The 25,905-nt window shown below is 49.6% G+C and overlaps 1 protein-coding gene across 1 annotated transcript in view; it reads left to right on the top strand.

Moving 5' to 3' along the window:
* The first annotated feature begins 2,823 nt into the window (after positions 1-2,823).
* Positions 2,824-25,905, top strand: part of GYPC (glycophorin C (Gerbich blood group)) — a 42,263-nt gene continuing 19,181 nt past the window's right edge. Inside the window, exon 1 of the mRNA XM_042994203.1 lies at positions 2,824-3,079. Coding sequence (XP_042850137.1) covers positions 3,043-3,079 — 37 coding nt within the window. The 5' untranslated portion in view covers positions 2,824-3,042. The remainder of the gene's footprint in view (positions 3,080-25,905) is intronic.

Genomic DNA, 25,905 nt, shown 5'->3' with positions numbered 1-25,905 from the left:
ATGTGTGTGTGCGTGTGTGTATGCGTGTGTGTGTGTGCGTGTGTATGCGTGTATTCGGGTGTGTTTGGGTGGGGATAAGTCAGGCAGGAATCCCCCTCACATGCACAACTCCCACCCTATGTAGTTCTGGGAAGGAAGTGAAAGTTCCCCTCTGGGGCCCCATCACACCCTCTCTGACTGTGGTGAGCTCAGCATGGTATCCCAACCACGTCCTGCACACATTACAGAAGCTGCCAGAGCTGAGTCCCAATCCTGGCTGCACTCCGTCAAACAAGTTCTTGTCACTGCTGCCAACCTCAATTTTCTCACTTTCAAATGGGCCGTTGGCAATATTCTCTTCGATGGTGCTTATGTGAATTAGATAACTGTTTTATTGTTATAAGATATAGCTGAGTTCTTGCTACTCCATTAATAAGCACCCAACACATCAAGATACACTGCATTTCTGTGACTTAGTATCAGACCCTTACCATAGAATCTAATTTTTCATGTTATGATTTTACCTTCTCAAAATACTCCTCATTTCTTTAAAATTAGACACTTTTAGGATTAAACCTTCTAAACTATATCAAATGTTTCTCTGCTAGCTAAATGACTACTCACTATTAAACATTATTTATCTTCTTTTCAGAATGGCCTGAAGTCCTTACTATAAAGTGTGTCCATCAGGGGACAGGACCAATGTCTTCGATAACTTACACTTAATGTCTTTAACTTATTTGTTGAGTAAGATATTGTATTATTACATTATTATCTAATGCATCAGTCACAGCGACCTCACTTTGCAGATTGTTCCAGTTTCACAGATGAGAAAACTGAGGCTCAGAGGATTTGAGTAAAATGTTGAAGGTCAGCCACATAGAAGGCAATGAGGACTCAAACCCAGATGGAGTCCCAAAGCCTCGGTTCCTTGACGGTCCATGGTGCAGTCACATCCTCCACTTATGGCTGGATCCAAGAAGCTTTCGTTGTATAATAAATGCTACTCTGTTTTTGTATCCGACCTTAGAGTTTGTGGAGCTACCTTTCTTTAGTTTTTTGGCTTCCTCTCTGTAAAGGATTCTTGTTACATTTTCGTGCTTTAAATTTTTTTTTAACATTTATTCGCTTTTGAGAGTGAGAGAGACGGAGCATGAGTGGGGGAGGGGAAGAGAGAGTGGGAGACACAGAATCCGAAGCAGGCTCTAGGCTCTGAGCTGTCAGCACAGAGCCTGATGCGGGGCTCGCACTCACAGAAGGGGAGATCATGACCTGAGCCAAAGTCAGACGCATAACCAACTGAGCCCCCCAGGTGCCCCATTTTGGTGCTTTTAACCTGTCCTACTTTGGGAAATGACATAAGCAAATGTCTTATGATTATATCTAAAGGCCAGTTGGCTGTCAGTGAGGATCTAAAAGTCTCCCCACAGGTGTTCTCACAAGTGAGATGCAATGACCTGGGGACTTGTTCTTTGGTTACCTAGTGGCTCTTTCGGCCTCCTTTGGGCTCCCCAGCTGCATTTCAGATCATTGAAGTTCTTTAAATTATGAACTCTGAATACAGGGGATTCTATCATCTAACAAGGACTTATATGCTAAATTGTTGCTAGTTTCTAGTAAATGCCTTTTCTGTCCCACTGTTATTTATAGACATTGCTTCTGCAACTTTGAAATGCAAGTGCTCCTGTCTGCATTTTCTAGGCGAAGAAATGGAGACTCCAAAGTTTCCACACCTGGCCCAAAGCATTCCGTTGAATAGTTCCCTTCACATCAACATGTATATGTAGCATGGGAGTCTCACTAAGGATTTATAAGCAGTGTGAGTTTCTTCATCATCTAACTAATGAGAATTATGAACATTTGCCCACTGTGTCAAACAGGCCGTCCTCATCTTAATGCCTGGAGTTGGTCTAGCCCACATAGAGCTGGGCAAGGAGTCTGCTCTGCACACCTCCAGAGGGCAGCCTTACATTGTGTTCAACCTGGTTGGTACTCCCAAGGGCATATACATCGTGCAGACATCTGAAATGGTGCCCCGGGACTGCAGCAGAGCATCCTTACCTGGGAGAAGGGGAGAAGGTGTCACAGCTGGTGCATTGGAGGACCATCAAGTAAACAACATGAAAAGCCCCACAGGAAGGACCATCAGACATGAGGACAGGATGTGTCTTGGATCTGAGATTTAAAACCAGGCTGACATGGTCTCAAACTCCCTTGCCCTTCTCCCTGGTGGGGAGAGGGGAGAGATCAAATTTTGCATATAACATAGCATTCCTTCTCCGTGAGGTAGGCAGACTCCATTTAACTAACCAGAGTGTCAAAATCCATCTCCAAGTTTTTAACTGTCCAAGTAAAGTGAATTCTTTACAAACTCAACTATGTCTGGAAGCCTCAGACAAAAGTGATCCAAATAAATCATACGACCTTTGTCCAAGCAATCCCTTTTTCTAAGAATCTTTTCCAAACATCAGCCCACGGATGGGGACAGCGCCCTTGAGGAGAGCCAGCCAGGCAGGGACTTCCCAGGCCAACGGTGCCCCTCAGCCCTGAGTGGCCACACAGCCATCGAGTGGCCAAGCAGCCTGTCAAGATTCAAACACAGGTCTGTCCCTATTTGGTCACTGGCCCTAACAGTGCCCTGCAGGCCATCCTGTCACATCTGGGAGTTTTTCAGTCCTCACCCGGGGGAATTCTCCACCACAACCTCTGAGTCTGATAGCTGCAGATGGAAACAGAAACACAGAAAATGTGATTCTTGCGCAGGAAAGTTGGAACAGAGAAGAGTTCAGACGTGGGCGGGTGTGTGTGTGTTTAAAAAAAAAAAAAAAAAAAAAAAAAAAAAAAAAAAAAAGGGTGGAAACCCCACCAGCCAAGTCTGCAGAAAAAAAATAAATGCAGTCTGCCTATCTGGGGCCGGAGCCCCTCCCCTCGGGCCGCCGGAGACCGTGACACAGGTGCCGCTTCCTCCAGGCTGCTGAGGGTCAGAAGCAGGCCCGCGCGCCCCTCGCCACCGCTCGGCTTCTCCGTGCCCCTGGCCCGACCGGCGCCCCGCACCCGCTGGCGATGAGCAGTCTCAACAGCACGTCGCCGCCCGACCAAGGTGAGTGCCCGCCGACGCCCCGCGGGGTTGCGCCCCAAGCCCCCGGGTCCTGCCGCTCCGTTCGTGCCTCTGTGCGATGGCCGCGCGTATCCGCCGCGGGAACTTGCCCCAGGCCGGGAAGTAAGGAACCCCTGCGCGGAGGGAGGGGACAACGCCCGCCATGTGGCTCGGCCGCCCCGGGACGTGGGGGCAGATTCCGAGTAAACTTCAGGAAACTCAGCCGGTGCCCTGACTCCTCTCTGGGGCGGCAGGAGGGACGTGCACGCGGCGGGGGCATCTCTGGCCTTGACCCCCAGGGCGTTGTAATTCCTTTTTCTTGTTAAGAAGGCACATGCTTTCCTGCTGACGGGAAAGAGAAATCGGATACCCCGAGCTTCTCTGTAAGGGTGTTGGGGGACCTGGCCTGGCCTCCCCCACCCCTCCTCTGCCAATGGGCTTTTGCAGTAACAATATCAACAACAACAAAAACTTAAAATTTTCTTCTTAAAAAAGTGAATGTTTATTTCTCTTATCCCCAACTCTGCCCAGGTCTGCTCATTAGAAACTGTCAGAGGAGAGACATTCTGAGTCAGTGGTGTCATCCTGTTAAATAATTAATGTGATAATAGGGGTACTGGGGACACCCGCTCCTTTACAAGTCTTTAACATCCAGGTGGTTCTGTGGCCTCACCAGCGGAACTGGAGCATAGTCTACTGTGGCTAGGTCTGTGGTTGTGCACTATGTGCCTGTGTGTGTGTGGCCACTGGCATGCTTGTTTGGGGGTGAGTGGGGACAGGAGTCTTGGGGGGAGGGCCCCTCCGCCTACATTGGCATCAGGCGTGCCACTGATTAGCCAGGGGCCTGAGGCAAGCCAGCCTCTGTCTTAGCTCCAGCACCGTCCTCATCATCCGTGAAATGGGAACATAGGATATTCTTCTTTGGGTCCTGGGAAGGAAGCTCTGTGTAAAGGTCCCAGCATGGAGATGGACCGCTAAGGGCCCCATAAATGTCAGTCATCTTCATTTTTCATTTTACAGGAGACTGGATCTGGGAGCTCATGTTGGCTCCTGTTTACGTGTGTCCGTGAGTGTGAGAGTCAGACACTAGTGTGTGTGTGTGTGTGTGTGTGTGTGTGTGTGTGTGTGTGTTGGGGCCAGGGGTGAAGGGCAAAGCCACTGAGGAAGTGCAGGCAGGCTGCCACTCCCCCTTCTGGAGAGGCTGGCTCCCTCCCCAGGAGCCCTGCCCCGCCCCCTCCCTTAAGCAGTTCTCTAGGCTTCAAGTTTCAGACCATGACCAATGGCTGCAAACACTTCCCTTCTGGAGCTCAGAAGGATGCAGCCATCACTTGCATGCCATTCTAGATTACCCTTAGGACTCCATTTATGGCAGGCTCTTTGCCGTGAGAGAACTGTGGGGCCCTCTCTCTTGCTGCTAACTCAGGCAGGATGTGTCTATATCCTGTGTCAGTTTACATCACTGCTTCTCAGAACCAGAGGTTAGGAGAGGACCGCTTGGGCTCCGCCAGGCCTGTCCCCTACCCTCTGGCCTCAGCCAACTCCCGTAAGCCAGAGTGCCACAGTTACTGCGTAGGAGTCATGTGCAGAAATCCATTGCCTTGCCCTTGGATGGAAGGGGTGATTGCTCAGTGAGGAGATGGTCAGGTTTGTCGACTTTATTCAGAATTCACTGCCTCCGGCAGAAGCGGAAAGGGTTGCGTTAAGTGCCAAGTGAAATTCCATCTCAGACGTTGCCCAACGGCTCCAGATATATCCATGGCAGGAGGAGTCACAAGGCATTGGCACAATCAGCAGCTGGACCTTTCCAAGGGTGTCTGGGGTTGGGCAATTATTCCTGGGTGTTTGGGCAACAGAGGGGTGTGGGGTAAGAGGCATTCTGTGTTTGCAATGGAAACACGTGAGCCCATCGATAACGAGGAGGAAGAGGCAGTGCAGGGAGGTTGGCACCCCAGATCAGTTTCCCTCTTTGCATGGCAGATATTCATATATCAAATGGCCTTCTGCAGCCCCAACCAAAACACCTTCCAGAGACTGTGTGGCCACAGTGAGCCCAGCAAGCTCAAACTGAGAACAAATTTGAACAATAAATCAAGAGTAAATAATAGGAAAGAGAAAGATACCATCCCACCTCCAGAGCAATTTATCAATTTGTGAGAATCCTTCTAAAGTGTTATGTGTATACACAGCTACTTTCTGTTTTACAAAATAAAACTCACTTTATATATTCTCCTTCATCTTGCTTTTTTCTCATAAGAATATATGTTGAAGATTATACTTCATCGTCAAATATAGACTAACTCATTCTTCACAGGGCGTTGTATGAATATATAAATAAATTGGTTATTTTATTTAACCAGTTCCTACACCAATGGGCATTTAGGTTATGGACAATCTTTATTTGATTAAAAAAAAAAAACAGACACAGTGCAGCCATGACAACCCTTGTAAGCAGGCTTTATGTATTTACACCAATAGGTATAAATACATGTGTTTGTATAAATTTCGGGCAAATGCCCTCACACACAGATTTGATTTCTGGGACAAAGAGTGTGAACATTCAAAATGTTGTAGATACTAAAAAAAAAATGCCCTCTAAAAAGTCACATGAATTTCTAATACTCACCAGTAGCCCATGAAAGTCATTATTCCCCGCCCCCCATTCACCCTGTGTGGTTTACCTCTTAGCCAATCTAGTAAGTGAAACAGGTTGCCATTTTTGAACGTGCCTCTGTAATTCTAAGTGAGGTTCTGCATGTTTTCATATCTCCATACTGGATTTGATCCCGCCTCCAATACCTGTGGGCTTTGAGGAGGTACACACTATAGCAGAGCCTCAGTTTTCTCATCTGTGAGTGGGAATAATAACAGTGGCTTCGCAGGGGTCACGTGATGAATGAGAGAATAAGGGTTTGGCATCATGCCCAAGAATGGTGGTGACTGTGGCTGCTGTTGTGAACAGAATTTATCACAGTAGACCTGACCTGCGAGTGCTGGTAATCTCCAAAGTCTCCTTTACAGACAGTTGCTGTTTTGGCTTCTGATAACATAACAAGGATATCAGTACCCACGTGCTGAGCCTTGTGGTAGGGCCTTGCGTGGGTCACCTTTCCATAGCCTGGTCTCATGGGCATTTTCTTACCTGTTTTGCAGATGAAACACTGCAGGCTTGGGGGACGATGTACCCCAGGCCCCCCAGGCACTGAGGAGGGCACAGCCAGGCTATGGACACAGGCTTTCAGACCCGAGAGCCAGCAGGGTCCAGCCTGAGGGGTGTGTGCAGGCAGGGCACTGTGGGGGCTGTGCCTGGGAAGTCACCACTGTAGCTTTGCACACAGAGGAACTGCGTGTGGCACGGGCGCTGAGAACCTGCCAACCAGGCACAGTTCCTCGGCCGAGCCTGTGTTCTAACCACAGTCTATGACCTCAGTCTACCACTGCCTACTGTAGTTCCCTGTTCTGTGGTTGGGCCCGACCCACACCAGGCCAGCTGCTGCCCTTCACCCTGCCTTCCACAGCCTGCTGAGGCTGTCCCCTGGAGCCTTTTCCTGTGGACTCTCCTGATGCCCAGACTGCCCTGCCTCTCTAGCTTCATTTCCAGGGCTCTCTGGGTATCCCCACCACACATGTACCCATGCCCATGCACACGCACATTCACACCCACATACACACACACAGCCTGCCTGCCTCACTCCTGTTCATCCCATAAAGCCAAGTTTATGACCCCCAACCTCCCTGGGCCTTCCCTGAACACTAGAAGACCACCCACCGTGGCCCTGGGGACACTGTAGCCACCCCCCAGATTCCTGGATCTGTCTGTTTCCTGGAAATTCTGACCTCCTAAGGGGCTCCATGACCTTACCCACTCCCTCCTTGAGGCCTGGTCCAGAGAGGTGAATGCTCCCAGGTCTGCATCCATTCCACACGCTGAAATTGCCTTTTAAAAATCATAGGGGCTCCTGGGTGGCTCAATCAGTTATGTGACAGACTTTGGCTCAGGTCATGATCTCACCTTCTGTGAGTTCAAGCCCCGCGTTGGGCTCTGTGCTGACGGCTCTGAGGCTGGAGCCTGCTTCTGATTCTCTGTCTCCCTCTCTCTCTTCCCCTCCCCCACTCATGTTCTGTCTCTCTCAAAAATGAATAAACATTAAAAAAAAAATCATTCACTCAATAGCTCCTAGTCCAGCACTTGGCATATACATGGAGGTCAGTGACTAATAAGTTAAAATGGACAGAAAGTCAAAACGAAACAAACTCTAAGAACAGGACTGCTGGGCCCTGGCACTCACCGCCTGGCTCTTTCGCACTCCTGCACTGATTCTCACCTCCTGTTCTCCCCCGACACCCCAACACCTTGCCTAGGGTTTTCTCCACATCTCTCTGTCATCTGAACTTCCGAGGCAGTGCTGGCTCCTGCCTTTAGTTAGTACGCATTTTCACTCTTGCACATTCTTCCAGAACAAATAGCGTGCAAAAGTGTAGCCAATGGCAGATGCTGACAAGAGCGGTTTTCCTCTCGTGCCAGCAGGCGCTGAGCCCAGGACACTGGATTCCATCACAGGTCAGGCGGGCGTGGCAGGCTCTTTGCATGACTCCCTCAGAGAGCCTGCAAGGTTGTCACCACTGCACACACAGCCCCTGTGGCCCCAGCCACAGTGGCCCAGCGGCCCGGCACAGCGGTCTGAGCCCTTCCTCCCCGCCAGGCATCTTTACCCCTCTTGTTGGTAACTCTGACACTGACCGGTTGCTGGAGGCTCAGTGTGGACCACTCTGAGAAGTAGAAACTCCAGGGGACCCGGTCAGAGGGAGCCCCCACAATTACCTCTGAGAGCGCGACCTGGTTCCCACAGGAAAGAGAGGAAACTTCCCTCAAGCGTCTAGCCGGGGAAGGGAAAGGTTCACATTTTGATATCGACCAGAGCACCTGTTGTTAACAAGGCCTCCCTCAGCAGAAGCTACGGCTAACTCTTGAACACCAGGGCTTTGAACTGCGTGGGGCCACTGTTACGTGGATTTTTTTCGATAAATACAGTACACGCTGTAAATGCATTTTCTCCTACTTATGATTCTCTTAATAACCTTTTCCTTCCTCTAACTTTCTTTGTTGTGAGGAAACACTACATAAGCCATATAACATAACAAAATCTGTGTCAATGGACTGTTGAGGTTATTGGTAAGGCCTCTGGTGAACAGTTAAGTTTTGGGGGGAGTCCAGAGTTACATATGGATTTTCACCTGTGTGCGGGGTCAGCACCTCTCACCCCCTACGTTGTTCAAAGGTCAGCTAACCCCCCAGAGGTATCATTAGAACCTATCTGACCTGGAGGAAGGGACATAACCAACACCAGCCCACCCCACCCATCCTGTCCCACCTGAAGGGTGAAAAAAGAATGAGAAACACTTGTGAAGTTCACGGTCCAGAGGCACAGGCTCCTACTCACAGAACCGTGGGCCACTTCCTCTGCCCCACCCCACCACGCTGTCACTGCGGTTCCTTCTACCCAATAGGTCATGCCCGACTGTCAACAAAATTACAAGACCCACTAAAAGGCAAATAATACAAATTGAAGAGACAGAGCAAGCCTCAGAACCAGACGTGGCAGGGATGTTGGAAGCTGACCCGCACGTCACTTGCAGAGCCCGTGTCCCCTTTACCTGCACACAAGGCATGTTTTTAAGAGGGGTACAAGCATACAGCCGCCCAGCTGACCCCAGGCCGAGCCCTGCCATTTCTTCCCCTTGGAAAAATTTTCTCCTGGAATGGAGAAGCTTTGCGTTTTAGCCGTGGGCACATATATTCTCACCAGAGTCTTAGAGTGAAGGACATTACGGTTTGCTAAATCAAACCCAGGTAATGCAGTCATGCCTGCCTGCCTTTTGTGTTGGGCCCCAGTCTGTGATTTCTGCATTCACGAGGCAGCATGGCCCACTGGCTATGACATGGTACTTGCTCCTGAGAGGCTCACCAGACTCCAGGACCTTGCACGCCACCTTCAGCCAGCGGAGGCTTCGCGTTCAGGTCCCCCTTCTGCACTTTTGAAAACCGTTTGACTAAATTCACTTTGTACCAATTTGCTGGTGATGAAGAGGTCAGACTGAAGAGGTCAGAGGTTTGAATCTGAACCCGTTCTGACCTGCCTGTGGCCTTGAACGTGTCGCTGGGCTCCCTGCGTCCAAGTTCTTCCTCCAGGACAGTGCTGGCTTTGTCCTAGACAGTCGCACAGGACCCCCACCTTCAGAGGTTCCCACACTCTCAATGCTCTGCAGTCACTCCCTTGAAATTCTTCGCTTTTGTAAAGGGGCCCCTGTTTTCAATTCGCACTGGGCCCCACAAATTCTATAGCCAGTCTTGAGCCACTAAATGGGGATAATAATAATTTCTACCTCAGGCGTTTGTTCTGAGGATTAAATGTATTAGCCTAGATAAAATTCCTCCCGTAGCACCTGGTGTATGTTAATCACTGCCACTTACTGAGTGCTTGAGTGTGTTGTAAATGAATGCTGGTTCACTCCCCCTGCCCAGCTCCCTCCACGCTCCTCAGTCTCTGTCCAGGTTTGCCCATTTGCTGTTGAAAATAGTACCTGAGGCCAAGATGGCAGAGTCTGCCCAGGTCTGTAGGGCCTGGTCGAGGACCTCTCCAATAGCTCTGGCAAGCTGCTCCCTCCCGAGCTGTGAGTGAATCAGAGGGGGTGCAGTAGGGGGAAGGTAGCCCAGAGAGGGTGTGCAGACCACTGTGACCTCAACACCAGCTGTGGCCTCAGCAATGGGTTTCCTTACATGGTGCCTGGTGGACCCTCCTTGTTCCATTAGCCTCATCTGAACACCAGCCCCTGAACAGTAGGGGCTCAGCTGTCCTGTTCTCCATGGGGAAGAGTAGACTCCTAAAAACACTGAATGAATGAATGAATGAATGAATGAATGAAAAGGTCTAGCCCATGCAGGCCAAGCCTGATGTACACAAAGTGCAGTGGGTCCCAGTACTCACCTCCCCACCCCCATCCCCTAAAGTGGCCTCCGAGCTCCTCTTGGTTGAGCCCACCAGCTTGTCCCAGCCCTGCACTCCTTACGCACCCTAACCTGTGTTACCCCCCTACCCATCTCACCCACCACCTCTCAGTGCCTTCTCTCCTGGCTCCCTTCTCTTTTTCTTCAATGCTACCAATTGTGTGGGTTCACAGCCAGGACTCTGCCAGGTGCTCCTTAATGCCCGGGCTCCCCTCTCTCCTGGAAGGGCTCCCCTTGTCCAGCCTACAGCCCACCCCTGAACTCCTGCAGGGGACCTGAGCCTTGTTTCCTCTGAGACTGGCTTGTCATTTGAATTGCCATCCTTCCACTTCTACCAAAATTCTCGTTTTAGTGAATTAATTTCAGCTATGGCTGACAATCCCGAGTGATCTTTTTTTTTTTTTTTTAATTTCACAATCTCTTTTTTTTTCCCTCTTGTTACAAACTCTAAATTATCCTTACTCACTGTCCTCTTATGGTGATGGTCTCCCTGACTCAAAGGACAGAAAGTAGACTTCACTTCCCATATGCTATCTCATTTTGCCTTGTAGCCACCCTAACTAAGGGAGGTATTTTTATCTCCATCTTGCATATGATGGCACTGAAACCTAAGAGGCAACCAGCGTGGCTTGCGGAGAGAGCCACAGCCAACCCCTCACACTCAGGCTCACATACGGTGGATTCAGGCTCACGTTCAGCGAGTTTTTCTAGGAAGGCTCAGCCAGGATTAACCCACATAGCAGGCAAGTGCTTAGAACCCAGGGTGCTTTTAGATATCCACAAAAATGTACATTTCTTTTACAATGAAAAGGAAGAAAGGGGTGCCTGGGTGGTTCAGTCAGTTAAGCATCTGACTCTTGATTTTGGCTCTGATCATGCATGATCTCCCAGTTCATGAGTTTGAACCCTGCATCAGGCTCTGGGCTGACAGAGCTGAGCCTGCTTGGGATTCTGTCTCCCTTTCTCTTTTCCCCTCCCCTACTTGCTCTCTCTCTCTCTCTCTCTCTCTCTCTCTCAAAATAAATAAACATTTAAGAAATTTTAAAAAGAAAAGGAAAAAATGAACTTTTGAGACTAAACATTACATTTGTCTTTATACCTATGCCACTGTAAAATACAGCTTTTGGTATTTTGGGGGAGAAGGGACCCATAAACATAAAGCACCGAGGTCCAAAACGGTCACCCTGCAGCCCTGCCTGGCTCAGCACAGCTGAGGCCAAGGGACCGACTGGGTGCCTGCCTGCTGCTCCCTGCACTGCCCTTCTCCCCGCCGGACTCTGCCCTGCTCCCAGCACTGTGACCCCTGCTCCCAGCACTGTGACCCCTCTGCGCATCTGTCCTGCCTCAAATCCTCACACTTTTTTCCCCTGGCAGTCCTGCCTAACCCAGCAGAGCCCTGGGGGCTGCGCAGCGGTAGTGGCTGCTTCTGGGCCTGCCCTGTACCCCAGCCTTCAGGAGATTTAGAGTCAAAAGTAAATGCTTGAGGGAACCTAGGTCTCTCTCTCTCTGTCTCTCTTTCCCACCCCACCCCCCATCTCTCTATCTTTCTCTTACTCTCTTGGCTATTTAAGCCATGAAATTAGGTTGTTCTCCACTTTAAAAAGTTTTGAAAAGAATAAGTTTTCTTTGCCCTGTTTCACTATAACAGAAACAATCACGTTCGCTGGAGAACTATGTGTATGACCAAGAGGAAAGGTATAGGACGACTGTTTCTAGAGCGGAGGTGACTTGGAGATGCATGTGTGTCAGGCAGGTGACAGCTGGAAGGCAGTTTCAGAGAGAGATCTGGGCAAAGATAAAGACGGCCTGGGGGCCCCAGTGAGGAGCTGGGGGCTGTGAAGAGCCTGCTGGGGCTGCACGGATCACCCCAGACAACGTGGGTCTTCACACAGGCACAAAGGGGCCGGGGGCGGGGGGGGGCGGGGGGGAGGGGGGCGGAGAGCACTTTGCTCCATGCTGTCTCTGTTCCCCTCCAGACCCAGTGACCATATACGGGATACCTTGTTTCATCCTGAAGGCGTTGCACACACGTAGATGTTGTTTGTTCCAGTTTAGGAATACGGAAACTGAGTTTTAAAAAGTCGTGTCCCCAGGCCCTCGCCATGCACCACAGGCACTGTCCAGCCTTGAGCTCCGTGTGTCTCCCTCTGCCTCTTGGATGTGGCTCCCCGCCAGGGCAGAAGGGGGGCTGCCCGTGACCCCGTGCCCTTCTGCTCAGCTCTATGCAGCTCCAAGGTCACTATCAGAAAAAAAAAGGCCTTTTTTTTTTTTATCCACCCACCCCAGGCCACTTGTGCTCAGCTCTAACCTCCTCTGCCGGCCCACACCTGCCAGCCCAGCAGCTGCTAATGAAATGCCCGCAGTGGCACACAAGGGCCGGGCTGTGGCTGTGAGTGCCTTGCCAGCCAAGGCCAGCCCACACATAGGTCTCGCTTTCCCCCAGGGAAGCAGTGGGCAGCTGCCTCTCAGGTTCACCGCAAGGACACTGGGAGAGAATGAAGCCCCCACCAATTCCTCACCAATTCCTGGGATGCCTCCACCACAGAACCACCCCTGGGCTGGCAGCTTTGTCTTCTGTTAAGATACTGTTAAGATACTAGCAGCCGCAGGACCTTTCCTGCATTGTGCGGTACTTTGCCAGGCACTTTCAAATCTGTTCCCCTTCTTCATTCAAGAGAGACTGTTCTCCCTCTCTATGAGGAAACAAAGTAAACCTCGGAGAAGTCAAGTGACTTTTAAGAGTTCCCACAGCCAGGGGTAGTAGATGCAACAAGGCTGTGACGCAGGCTGAATCTTCTGGGGGTGTGTTGTTTGTGCCACAGAAACTCATTCATCAGGTTCTGAAGGGGGTGATAGGATGCAAGGACTGCAGGGTCACCGAAAGGGAGACACTTTGACACTGACCCTACATTCTCCTGTATATCCACATGTACACACATGCACAAGCACACACACACACACACACACACACACACACACGCATACTCACGTACACACGTGCATGAACAGGTGCACACACATACACACACACACACAGTCCTTACCACTTCCTTACAGTCATCAGCAACAGACTGGTGTCACCCCCAGGTTCAAGGTGGGGAGGAGCTCTTTTGGGTTCTAGTTTGGCCTGGGGCAGCGTGGACAGGCGTTTAGTCTATGGGTCCTATGACCTCACAGAGACAGCTGGAGACAAATGTGAGAAGTGCTGTCTACAAGCATCTTTGGCCTTAGGCATGCTTTTGAAACTATTTCCTCTTCCACTAGTTTTCAGACAGCATCCCATTTCTCTGCCTTGGTCTGGTATCCCTGCAGTACATCTGACTATCAGCGGTCTGTTCTGTCTGTGATCTCTTTTGAGGTCAGTGTGATGTCCAGGCCAGATCCCCTTTACCACCACCCACCCCCCATTGTGGCAGACAGGGACACATAGGTCTGAAGAAGGCAGCAAGGTTGTTTTGGTTATTTGGGATTTGGACTCAGTATTGCCTCTCCCCATTGAACCCATCCCAAGTCTATTAACAAAGGCAACAGTCTATTAGTAAGTCCATTAATAAAGACAGCCTTCTCTCTGGTGGGTTATCTATGCAGCCCATACATGTACCAGTAGTTAAATTTAGGGCTGGTTTCCAGATTTGATCCTTACACACACCCTCTTCACCCCCAGTCTATCACATGATCTGGATCATGTCTTCAGGGATCCCTTGGGTAGCCGGTGACACAAGCCATGAGCCTTCTGGTGAATCCAGTCCAGAGCACAATCTTCAGATCACCATAATCAAATCTGATGCACTTTGATTCTGATCCAATGAGCACCACCGTGCAAGGGGCCACACAGGAGACACAGGGGACCCTGTCTTCAAACGGTCTTCAGCCTCACTGGGGAAGCAAGACCCAGGAATATCAGAGGGCAAAGGAATTCAGAACACCCTTCAGGTTCATGCAACTGTGCAAGTCCCCTCTGGAATAAAGGCTATGTATCCCTGAAATTCCAAAAGAAGTAGCTTCTCACCTTGGGTCTCCACTCCAAACACACACACACACACACACACACACACACACAAAATGGTGTCACAACTATAAATCTCCATTGCAGTTATTTTCAGCAGAAAGGACATTCCCCCAAAATAAATTATCGGATAAAGTCTAGAAATACAAAAGAGATAAAAGTTTATTTGATGTCTGTTGACTTGAGAAGAAGTGAGTGACCACACTCCAGGGGCCCCTTGTAATGGTTCACTCTCAAGTTATCACTGGACACCGAGGGCTTTGTGAAACCCAGTCTGCAAATTCCTCCTGCCTGGTGCCAAAGCCATAATGGTTCACTGATGTCCAGTCACTGTTGGTTGTCAGTGATGATACCTGGGAGCTTGGATCTCAGAGGATCTTTCCATCGTGGATGTTTCCATCACATAAAGCCAGAAAATGCTCTCACTGTGGTTAAATGTTTGCCTATGGCCAGATTGTAATGGATGCCTAGCTGTCAATCACTTTACCAATGAATTCCATGGGGACAGTTCTTACCAACTTCAGGACCACTATGCTCAGACTCCATGAAGAAAACCTGAAAAGTGGGAAGGGAAATTGGATGGAAGAGTCCATTATGAAAGCGATTTATGCACAAATTTTTACCAACCACCATATACATTCTTGGTTCTTCAATAGAAACACACATCTTGTCATCTGTCCTAGGGATTAAGGAGGAAACAGATAAAGTATAAGACAATATCCCTGCCCTCAAAGTATTTTTGTGTTTGTTGGAGCAAACAGACACACATCATAATAGGAATAAAAAGTGACCCATCCTCCTAGGGGGAAATTTCTTATCACATAAATTCAGGTTGCAAACCAAATTGCCTATATCTTGTGATTATTCACTGAAATAGCTAAATATATATCGAGATATTTAAAGAGTAACTTAAAGTAATATAGCCCTCAGATGTAAATTATGACCTAATATTAGCTAATATTGGTAGGTAATATTAAATTATGATGAATTTCTACTTAACCAGATAGAGTTTTATCTCGGGTTAAGATTTTGTGCTTGAAAAAACAAGTTGTCAATGATCAACATTGATTCTTGAGAATGTTCTAACTTCGGGGAATGACTTCGGGAAAGATACATTGCAAGGATGTAAAAAGGAAAACTGGTGCAAATGTATGCGGTCCCCACGATGTGCAGGGATGATCTGACCTGTCAGAAGAGCTGAGAAAATGTTCACTGGTCATACTCACCAGTAGCCATCATCCTCACCATCACTGTGAGGTGGGTGCTGTGGGTGACACCCCCATCTTCAGGATGCAAGACATTGCCGTGAGTGGTAGGGCTGTGATTTGAACGCGAGGGGTGGACCCCTGGGCTGTCTTTTAACCCATGTGCACTGCCACCATCGGTGGGTGCAGAAAATGGGGAGTTTGCAAGGAGAACAAAGTTTTCTTTCATAGGAGGAGGGAAAGAAAGTTGGTTCCAAAGGATTTTTTAATTACATTTCTGGATGTGGGTCTCTGGTAATTACCCCAGGTCATCTCCTATTTAAGAATCATGGAGCTTCCGAAAAGACCTTTCAGAATGTGCTATTTTTAAACAACTCATTTGAGCTAAGTGACGTTTGTCACTCACTGAAAAAGCAAACAACTCTGGGAAAAGTCAAAATATGTCTTGGAGGACAGGGCAGTCAAAGGGGGAGGAATCCACAGTTTTCCTTCAAATTTCAGAGCTCTGAGGCTGTGTTTCCCATTCTTGAGCCCTTCTGGGCCATTTGTTTCCTGAGGCTTTGGTCTCGCCTATTTTCCCTGTTCTTCCTTTTGTTTCCAGGGTGGTGCTTCTGGGGCAAGCCAACTCTGAGATTCCACTGCCTTGGAGGCACAATTATCTGAGTTCCTGGCTTTATCTTGCCCTCCTTGTCCAGGGGCTGTGGAAACAGAAGGCTGACTGTCTAGGCAGATAAAAGGCTGACCTCCCACTGCCCTGCCTCCTGCCCACCCCCACCCCCACCGGGGTCCCTCATGGTTTTCCTTTGAGCTCCTATGAGAGGGCCCTCCCCAAGGGGGAATGAGTGCTTGGCAGCATTCTCCTCTGCTCAGTTCATGATGTTTCTTTCTGAGCCGACAACCCCCTACTCAGGGATGTTCGGACTGCAGCAGGCCACTGCCTGGGCCTCCTCTGGCCTCCCTCGACCCAGCCCTTAGAATGTAGCCAGGCTGTGGCCATTTCTCTTCTTCTGGGACCCAACACCCTGGGGGCTCAGGACTCCCTGGAGAGTCCCTATGTGACAGGGCTGGGACAATCAGTGCAGTTGACCAGAGAAGGTACACAGGGCCAAATCAGAGAGGCCCAGGCCACTGCCCTCACCAGCAATGATGGCTTCAACCCCATGCAAGGTTTAACTCAGAGGCAGGACCCCACCCCACCCATGCCACCTTGTCAGCTACTGTCGGCTCCACCACTAAGCAGTGAGGATGACTTTGGGTTAGTCACCTCGCCCCCTTTGGCTTCCGTGTCCCTGATGCTTATGTCCTCACAACTTCATGGGATGTCCAGGATGCAATGAGCCCCAGGTGCCACCAAACTCTGCAATCTGTGGTAGCAGCCATGGCAGTGGACAGAGGGCCTGCATTCGAACACCTGAGCATTGCACAGGTTAAAGTTCACGCCTCAGGTGTGACAGACCTGGGTTCAAGGTGGAACTGGGTCACTCGATAGCTTCCTCCCTGCGGGCACCTTAAATGAGAAGATGTGGGTAAAGGCCAGGCCAAGGGTGGGACAAATTCTTGATAAATATTAGCCTGAGTGGAAAGAGAGAGACTTAGTGACACAGACTTTAAACCAAGGGTCTGCAAATTAAGGCCTATGGCGCAAATCCAGCCTGCCACCTGCTTTTATAATTAAAGTTTTATTGGAACACAGCTGCACCCATTCATTGATATAGTGTCCATAGCTGCTTTGTTGTAACAGAGACCATATGGCCCTCAAAGCCTGAACTGTTTACTACCTGGCCCTTTATCAAAAAAAAGTTTGCTGACTCCTGACTTAAACTAACAGGAAAATCTCTAATGGCTCAGCTTCCAAGCCTAGAGCCCACCTGGGCCCCATTGCCCCTCTTTCTGGAGATACCACCCCCATGACAAGAAGCCATGGAAGAAAGACCAGTGCTGAAGGTCAGGGACCAGACATCAGCCAGGAAGGCTCAAATGGGCCAGGCTGGGGACACACAAAGTGCCTTGGTTCCCATCACTTGATCTACCAATGCCCAGGCCACCAAGGAGAGGGCCTTTGTTATAGTCTTTACTTTCTCTTGTCCTCCAATCATCTACCTGTCAGTACAGGCACTCAGAGCTCTGCTGCTGCCCTGCAGAAAATCCTCACCTTACCTTGACAGGGGTGAGAGGAAAGGCAATATATCAGACAGGGCCCCCTGGACCTACAGCGAAGGAGGGCCAGCCAGCTCACCTCCTGAGTTCAGAAAACAGTGCTTCTCACCCAGGGCCCAGGCAAGGGAGAGGGACACCTCTCAATTTGGGCAGGAGTTGGGCCAAGTACATTGCCTCCTGACCTTACTGAAACCTCCTACCCCTTTGGGGGGTTATCCTGTCACCCCTCTTTTCAGATTTGGAGCTGGATGCTCAGAAGCGTGTCCACATTTGACCAGTTATAAAATGGTGGATCCCTGAGTCTTCACCCATCTTCTCCTGTGCCACCTACACTAGTTAGCTAGTAGGCCAGGAGTCACATTCCATGACCATGTAGTGAGGACCAACTGTGTGCCAGGCCCTACTTGAGGTTCTGGGAAATGACAGTGAACAAACCAGAGTAATCCCAAAAGGGAGTTCATATTCTATTGGCGTTGGACAGGTAGACACCAGACACATGGGGATAATGCCCAGTACATCAGATAGTGCTGAGTGCTAGAGAGGACAACCAAGCCAAGAAGGGATATAAGGAAGACCAAGGGATGAGGGAGGTACCATTTTAAAGACCATGGCCAGAGAAGTCTTCACTGGGAAAGATGATGTTTGAGAAAGACCTAAAGGAAAGCCAGTGAGTCAAACAGGAATATCTGAGAGAGGACATAATAGGCAGAGAGCACAGCAAGTGCAAAGGCCCTGAGGTAGGAGGAGGGCTGGTCTGATCAAGGAATAGCCAGGAGACAGTGTGACTGGGTAGGGGGAGGGGAGGGCAGGAAGTGGTCAGAAGGAGATGAAGTCAGACAGGTGAGGTGGCAGAGAGACAGTGGGACCATCTGTCAGCACCTGTTGTAGCAGCTGGAAGCCCACCATCCTCCTGAGTCTTGGGGCCTGAAAACCTCCTGATAGAATGCTCCAGACCCTAGGAAAGGAGCCATTGAGCACCTCAGCTAATGCTCCAGCAAAAGACTAAGGAGCAAGGCCCTGGGCGAGCCCTGGCAAGTGGTGAGAGTGAGCAGGAGGGAAGAAGGAGGTAAGGAACTTCTAAGGGGTGCCTGAAATACAAGAAAGTGGGAGACAGGAGGGACTGTACCAAGAGCTGCATTTGTCCTCAGCCGTCCTGAGAGGTGCCTTAGTGGAGTGCACAGGCACACGCACACCCAGGCCAGCTTCCAGAAGCCTCTCTGAAATTGCTAGTTGCGTCTGCTGGGTCTGAAGGTTTTTCTGCTGGATTGTGCTGGGCCCTACAGGGACTGAGTGTGAGTGCGGGGTGGCAGCGGGAGGGCAGGCCCCATGCACCTGCAGTTCCCAGGGCACTAGGACCCCGGAGGAGCAGCTCAGAGCAGAAGGATGTGGATCAGCCCCACACCTGCAGCTCTGGGTCCACAGAAGCCCTGGGGGCAGCCACCCAGCAGAGAGCACAGAGCAGCAACCTTCTCCCCTGGGGTGGAGGGTCTGGCCTGGAAGGGGGTAGAGAAGACGACCCTGAAGGGGTGTGGACAAGGGTTGTCTGCCCTGCTGCTCCTGGGGTCCAGGCTGCCACCTTGCTGGGGAAGGACGTCGCTGCACCCTGTTCAGCCTCATCCAGTCTTTCCTGGCAGAATGAGAGCACAGCCCAGAATACAGGCTCCTTCTCCCTGAAATCAGAGAACTGAAGAGACAGCTCAGGCTCAGACAGCTCAGGTTAGAGCCCAGGATTCCACCACCTCAGGTTCTCCCAAGCACACCCCCACCACCCATGTGCAAGGTGCAAATTCATACAACTCCCTGCACCCCCGGAGGTCCAGTTCATAAGACCAGGAAAGATGTTGAGAGGCTATTTACACCTGCTTTATATTTGCATGCTTTTCTGTTGAGTCTGATGAGCAGTCCAGACAGCAGTTCAGTTAAGTGACCAAAGCCACTTGAACACGGACACAGGAGCTCATCCTGTGTGCCTCCTCTCCTCAGATAATATGATCCCAGTGCGAGAATCCAGTTTCTTTCTTTTTTTCTTTTTTTTAAGTTTATTTCTGAGACAGAGAGAGACAGAGCATGAGTCGAGGGAGGGGGATAAGAGAGGGAGACACAGAATCCAAATCAGGCTCCAGGCTCTGAGCTGTCAGCACAGAGCCCCAGGCAGGGCTCAAACTCATAGACTGTGAGATCATGATCTGAGCCGAAGCCAGATGCTCAACTGACTGAGCCACCCAGGCGCCCCTGAGAATCCAGTTTCTACTGGAGTGACTGACTTCTCACTTGCTCCACCCGAGGGCCTGCTGGAAGTCGGGCCACCTGGGCTGTACCTGGGCTGTACTCGGGGTGGCTGGCACACACCAAAGCCATTCACATTTCCTACCTCACTCTGTCCTCACCCAACCTGGAACAGCGGAGCGGGGAGGGCCAGAGAGGCTGTTGGCATTTACCGAGCTCTCTGTATGCCAGGGTGCCAGGGCGGACCATCCACGTGCCCACCGGGAAGGACAGTGCTGTTACACACTGCTCAGAAGAGAAGCCCGGGGTCCCCATACAAGTTGGTATCCTGAGTGTTCCTGGAAAAGATATAAAGTCTGTCCCAAGGGCACACGGATAGCACAGGGCACAGCCAGCACTGTGATTCAGGTGTTACCTGATCCGCTAACCTCCTCCCTGGCCAGGCTCATGGGCGGGCAGGCAGTGTGCCGTCCTTATGACACCATGCACTTTATGTGCTACAGTTTCAAAGGGATAAATGCTTCGTGCTTAAGCACTGTCTGCTCCCCCAACACACACACACACACACACACACACACACACACACACACACAAGTCCAGGAGACCTGAAAGGCAGCACACACACCAGTACTGAGCTCAGGTCTCTGTGAGCTTGAGACCCGGTGTGCAGGAGGGTCCCCACTCACTCCAGCATGGGGAAGCCTGTGGTGCCTTGTCCTGAGTCCCCCTCCACCTGCACTTGACTGCATCTGAGTGCGAGCACATTATATTTCTTCCAGGGGCCTTTTTCTCTCCCCTTCACTCTCATGGCATGGAGGAGAATGGGGCCTCCACCCAGGCCTGCCTCAGATAGGACTCTGGGCTGGAAGAAAGCAGAGTTGAGCCTCTTATCAGGCAGCTGCAGCGAGAGGAGATCCGGTGCCCCGCCTGGCAGGCCTGGGGCTGATAAAGTGCATCTGGGCCCAGGCACTCACCAGCTGCTCTCTCAGACCTGTCCCCAGGGCCTAACCGCTCAGAAACAGGGCCAGTGAGACCCAGGAAGCTTCTTTCCGTTCTTCCCCAAAGCAGACTTCTGGTGGCCACAGGCAACAGGACCCGATAGGAAGCAATTGGGGGCAAAGGTTTGGCAAGGAGGGTCAATGGAGAAGGGGATGCTGGAGAGTTCTTGGGGACTTGGACATGGCAGCGGGAGTGGACACCTCTCCTGGACATACTCAGAGGACTTCTGTGGTTTGAGCCCCCTCAGGACCCCCTGGGAGGCACACAAGGGTTCCCATTTCTTTAATGTTTTGTTTATTTTTGAGAGAGAGAGAGAATGCGCAGGGGAGGGACAGAGAGGAGGACACAGGATCTGAAGCAGGCTCCATGCTGACAGCAGAGAGCCTGAGACGGGGCTCGAACTCACAAACCATGAGTTCATGACCTGAGCCAAAGTCGGACACTCAACCAACTGAGCCACCCAGGCACTCTCTGTTCCCATTTTTTGGATCAGACACTGAACCTAGGAGAGGGAAGGTGTTCAGGTACTTCGTTGACTGTGGTGTGGTCAGGTTGAAAGCCGGTTGGCTGACCCCAAAACCTCAGGTAGCCTCCCTCTTTCCTGGAAGCTCTGGTTTGAAGGAGATCAAAGACTCATCCCACCACCCCTCACACACACACACACACGCACACGCGCACACACACACACACACACACGTGCGCACGCACACACATACACACACCTTCTGGATGACAGCCAATTTTACCTTCAAAAGTTAACTACTTTTCCTTTAGACTGTTAAACTTCTCATCGTTGGGATAGGGCAGACTGGGTTAGCAGACTGTGATGTTCACCAAATTGTCTCTCTGGCCTTAGTTGTCCTGTCTGTAAAATGGGCTGGTCACCCCTGCCTCACAGAGCCGCTGTGTCCAGTGCCCTGCCAGGAGCACACAGGCTCCAGAGATGAAGGGCATATTGTGTCACTGGCTGCCAGGGTCCCATCCCCAGACTCAACACTACACTGGGAGACAGGGCCAGGGGCTTTCAGGGGTGGACAGCAGTAGACCTTTGGGCTTTGAATCCTGGTTCTGACTTCGGCAACTGAAAATGTCTCTGAGCCTCAGTCTTTTCATATATAAAGCAGGGATGGAATATAAAAATATATATTTTGGGGGCACCTGGGTGGTTCAGCCGGTTAAGAGTCCAACTTTGGCTCATGGTTTTCATGGTTTCGTGATTTCATGGTTCAAGAGTTCGAGCCCCGCATCAGGCTCTGTGCTGACAGCTCAGAGCCTGGAGCCTGCTTCGGATTCTGTGTCTCCCTCTCTCTGCCCCTCCCCCTCCTCCCTCTCTCAAAACTAAACATTAAAAAATGCTTTAATAATAAAAAAATTAAAAATTAAAAAATATATTTCATATGTAAAGCAGGTTGTTTGGGGGAGTTCAGCTAATGAGAGGTGCTCATGATTTATGTCTGTCCCATGACACAGTATTTTGAATGAGAGAAGCATCATGAGTGGCTGGAGGTACAGTTGAATTCCCAGCATGGAACAGACCATACAAAGCAGTGGCATGGGCCCGGCTGACTTCTAGCTGCCCTTTGCCCCAGGCTCTGATGCACACGGATACAAACAGAGTCTGAAGGACCCTCCAAGACAAGGCAGACACAGCGGCCTCTGTGCAGGCGGGTCAGGCAGGGCCTCCTGGCACCCTGGCCCAGTGACTAGAGGCTTCCCTGGAGGGGGCGGCCACCCAGAGGGGGCGGGCGGAATGAGAGCCTTCAGACCACCTGCCAGGACGGTTCATCACAGCAGACCTGATAGGAAAAGTGCGTCTCCTGACTCAAATCCCCAAATTGGGACCATACAGGTGGTATGCCCTGACATGGAGACTGAGCTCAAGGCCTGGGATTATAGCTGGACTGTGGAGAAATGAGCAAGTTTCAGACCCCAAGGCTGACAAAGCCTGACGAGCTAGAGAAAGGGCAGATCAAGGGCAAGGGCAGAAGGACTGACAGCATAAGGGAGGAACAAGGCGGGGACTCCTCTGATCTCTACCCTGGAACGAGCCAAACCATCACCAGACATCACTAGTGCTGAAGGATTAGCGTATGTAAAAAGTTCTCGGGGCGCCTGGGTGGCTCAGTCGGTTAAGCGTCTGACTTTGGCTCAGGTCATGATCTCGCGGTCTATGAGTTCGAGCCCCGTGTCAGGCTCTGTGCTGACAGCTCAGAGCCTGGAGCCTGTTTCGGATTCTGTGTCTCCCTCTCTCTCTGCCCCTCCCCTGCTTGTGCTCTGTCTCTCTCTGTCTCAAAAATAAATAAAAACATTAAAAAAAATTAAAAAAAAAAAAAGTTCTCTGCACTGTGGGGCGCCTGGGTAGTTAAGCGTCCCACTCTTGATTTCAGCTCAGGTCATGATCCGAGGGTGGTGGGATTGAGCTCACGGGATCTTGGTTGGGATTCTGTCTCTCCATCTCTCTCTGCCCCTCCCATGCTCGTTCTCTCCCTCTCTTTCTCTCTCTCTCTCTCAAAATAAATTAAAAAAAAAACATTTTAAGAAAGTTCTCTACAGTGTGGAAAGATAGATGCAAGAGATGGTTTTACCACCTGGTACCTAGTAGGTGCTCAGTTAAGTTGGTTTAGCACACTCCTGCTTCCATTGCCTGCTGCATTTCGATGTGGTCTGCTGAAAGGAGCTTGCTCTCAGTAAGCTTTTGATGACCACCTACTTACGATGTGCAAGCCACCTTGCAAAATGCCAGGATACCGAGATGAAGTGGCATGGCCCTTCCTGCACCCCCAGAGTTATTTTGACATGCTTTGCGAGTCTGTCTGTAGTAACAGGAGGTCACTTCCACTGGGAGGTCAGGACAGACATCCTCCTTGATGGGTAGACATCCATTCACCAGGTAAGCTGGGTGGAGTGGACATTTCAGGCAGAGGGAACAGCATGAGCCAAAGTCTGGAGGTGTGGAATAGAATTAGAATCCGTGTTATGTACAGTAGGCTCACCTGGGACAAGTAGGAGGGATGTGAGCGTGTGAGATAATAATGTAGGAATTCAGACTGGCTTGTGCCTGTTGTTTTGGGCTCAGGCCCAGGAGATCCCAGGGCTCTCCTCTGGGTGTCTCCACCGTAGGAGACCCCCAGTCTACCTGGTAAGCTGACAAAGAACTAAACAGTCTGTGGAGCTGGCGTGCAATATTTGGGCCATACTTATTATACTAAAAAAATTGTTGCTTATCTAAAATTCAAATTTAACTGGTGCCCTGTATTTTGTCTGGCAACCCTAGGAGGGTGGGACCTGGACAAGAGAGTTTTTTAAAGGGTGTTGTGTGGTTCTAATGTGCAGCCAGAGTTTAGAACCACCAACACACACTCAGTGCCCCAACTCCCAGGCCAGGTTGCCTGGGTGCAAAACCTTCTATGTGGATGGAGCCATCGTAATCTTCAAAAGCATCCTCATTTCAAGCAGTGTCAAGATCCCCTTGTCATTCATTCTTCCCATCCATACATGGATGCTTCGCGCAATAGTCAAAAACGTACTTTTTATGTAAATTTGAAAATCCGAAACACAGCCTAATATTTAATACTTTAAATGGTATATTTATTTGATAATAAGTTATGTTATGTAACTACAATATAATTATTGTGTGATTATGGAAGTTAGTCATTAAATGGATATATTTTAATACAAAATAATAAATCATTGTTCATAACCCTCCAACCTCTTCAATTACACTGTCTCCTTCATTTAACTTCTAATCATACTCCTGTCAGAATCTCAAACTCTCCAACCCTCAAGACTCCTAGCCTTGTCGACTGGGCCTTGCTAGCCCCTCATTTCACCTCCGTACCTCTCCGCTCATGTCCACTTCTCTCAGCCTTGTTGGTCTCTCATTGTGTCATGCTGATTCTTTCTTTTCTTCCAACTGCTCTTCTAAACTTGGAAGAGAGAATGCTCTCCCTCTCTCCATCCCTGTACTACTTCAGGATTTCTAGAGAATCCCTTTTTTTCATAATCTCTCATTTGCTCATGGCCTACAGTAGTAGACACAGCTTCTTTAGCCTGATACTTAGGACTCTCTACTTCCCATAATGAGTTGAATAATGAATAATGAAGTTTATTAACAATACTAAATGTGGTAGTGATGGTGGAAGAAGTAATAAGACACGGAAAAGGAAGAGAGGAAAATAAACCCAAGATATATACTGGATTTAGCCATTCATCTCTCTCCTTCCTTCCTAAATCATAGCTTTTATATTTCCCCCTCAAAAGTTAAAAGTAGATATTTGGAAGGCACAGAATTACAATTTGACAATTTGCATTGGTTTACATATGAAACCATCACTGCTAAAAAAAAAGGATAAAATTATTTGAAATCTGCGCTTGGACCATCTGGCATATCTGGGAGCCCTAATCCTAACCACTCAAACAGATCCAAGTCTATAAGTGGCTGATGTCTCTTTTGGTAACTCCATTTTCACTCTGTTACTTGGTTTGCTTAAGAAAGTAGTACATCAGTTTGACGGAATAGTAATTTGTGTCTGTACCTACCCTTTTCCCCTAAGGTTACATGTTAGATTTCAACCCCACATTTTGAAATGCTAAAAACCTTGATAAGGAAAGATGCACAAAGTCTGCTTTCCATCTCAGCTGTATTAAAACATCGAATTCACCAGTCCTGTTGGTCATGCGATGTAACCAGTTGTTGGACTTTAACCACACCACCTGCAAAATTCCGAAGTGAAACAAAGTCTAACTTTGTTGGCTTTCTTGATTGGTCTCCAGGGCATTTATCACTTTCTGTGAAAGAAACATTTAATTTAGATGGCAGTTGATTTGTGTCATGGGATTTCAACTGACGGGAGGAAGAATTATGTATGTGTTTATAGCTTCTTTGCTTTTAAAAGATTAATGTTGGAGAAATATAAATCACAAGACCTTAACGGGGGGCTGGGAAGATAGAACAGGAGTGTGCCCGCGTGATGGATTGAGACATATTATAAAGTGTCTCCATCAGTCAGAAACACAGTGGGAGGATGGGGTGGTGGGGTGGTGGGGAGTGTGCAGTGAAGAGAAATGTTTTTTCCTCCCCAAGCACAAAAACAGTGCAGTGGCCTGACTGGGGGCAGTCAGCCTCCTGGCTCTGGTGCTGGATACAAAATGAGGTGAATTGGTGCCTTCCTAAAGTTCCTTTCCTGCCCTGATACCCAGAGGACAAAGGAGGAGTAAAAGCAAAGTGGGAAGC

The sequence above is a fragment of the Panthera tigris genome, chromosome C1 (genome assembly GCF_018350195.1).
Source record: "Panthera tigris isolate Pti1 chromosome C1, P.tigris_Pti1_mat1.1, whole genome shotgun sequence".
NCBI classification, from domain to species: Eukaryota; Metazoa; Chordata; class Mammalia; order Carnivora; family Felidae; genus Panthera; species Panthera tigris.
The sequence above is the reverse complement of the archived record's forward strand: the minus strand, read 5'-3'. Positions and strand labels throughout refer to the sequence as shown.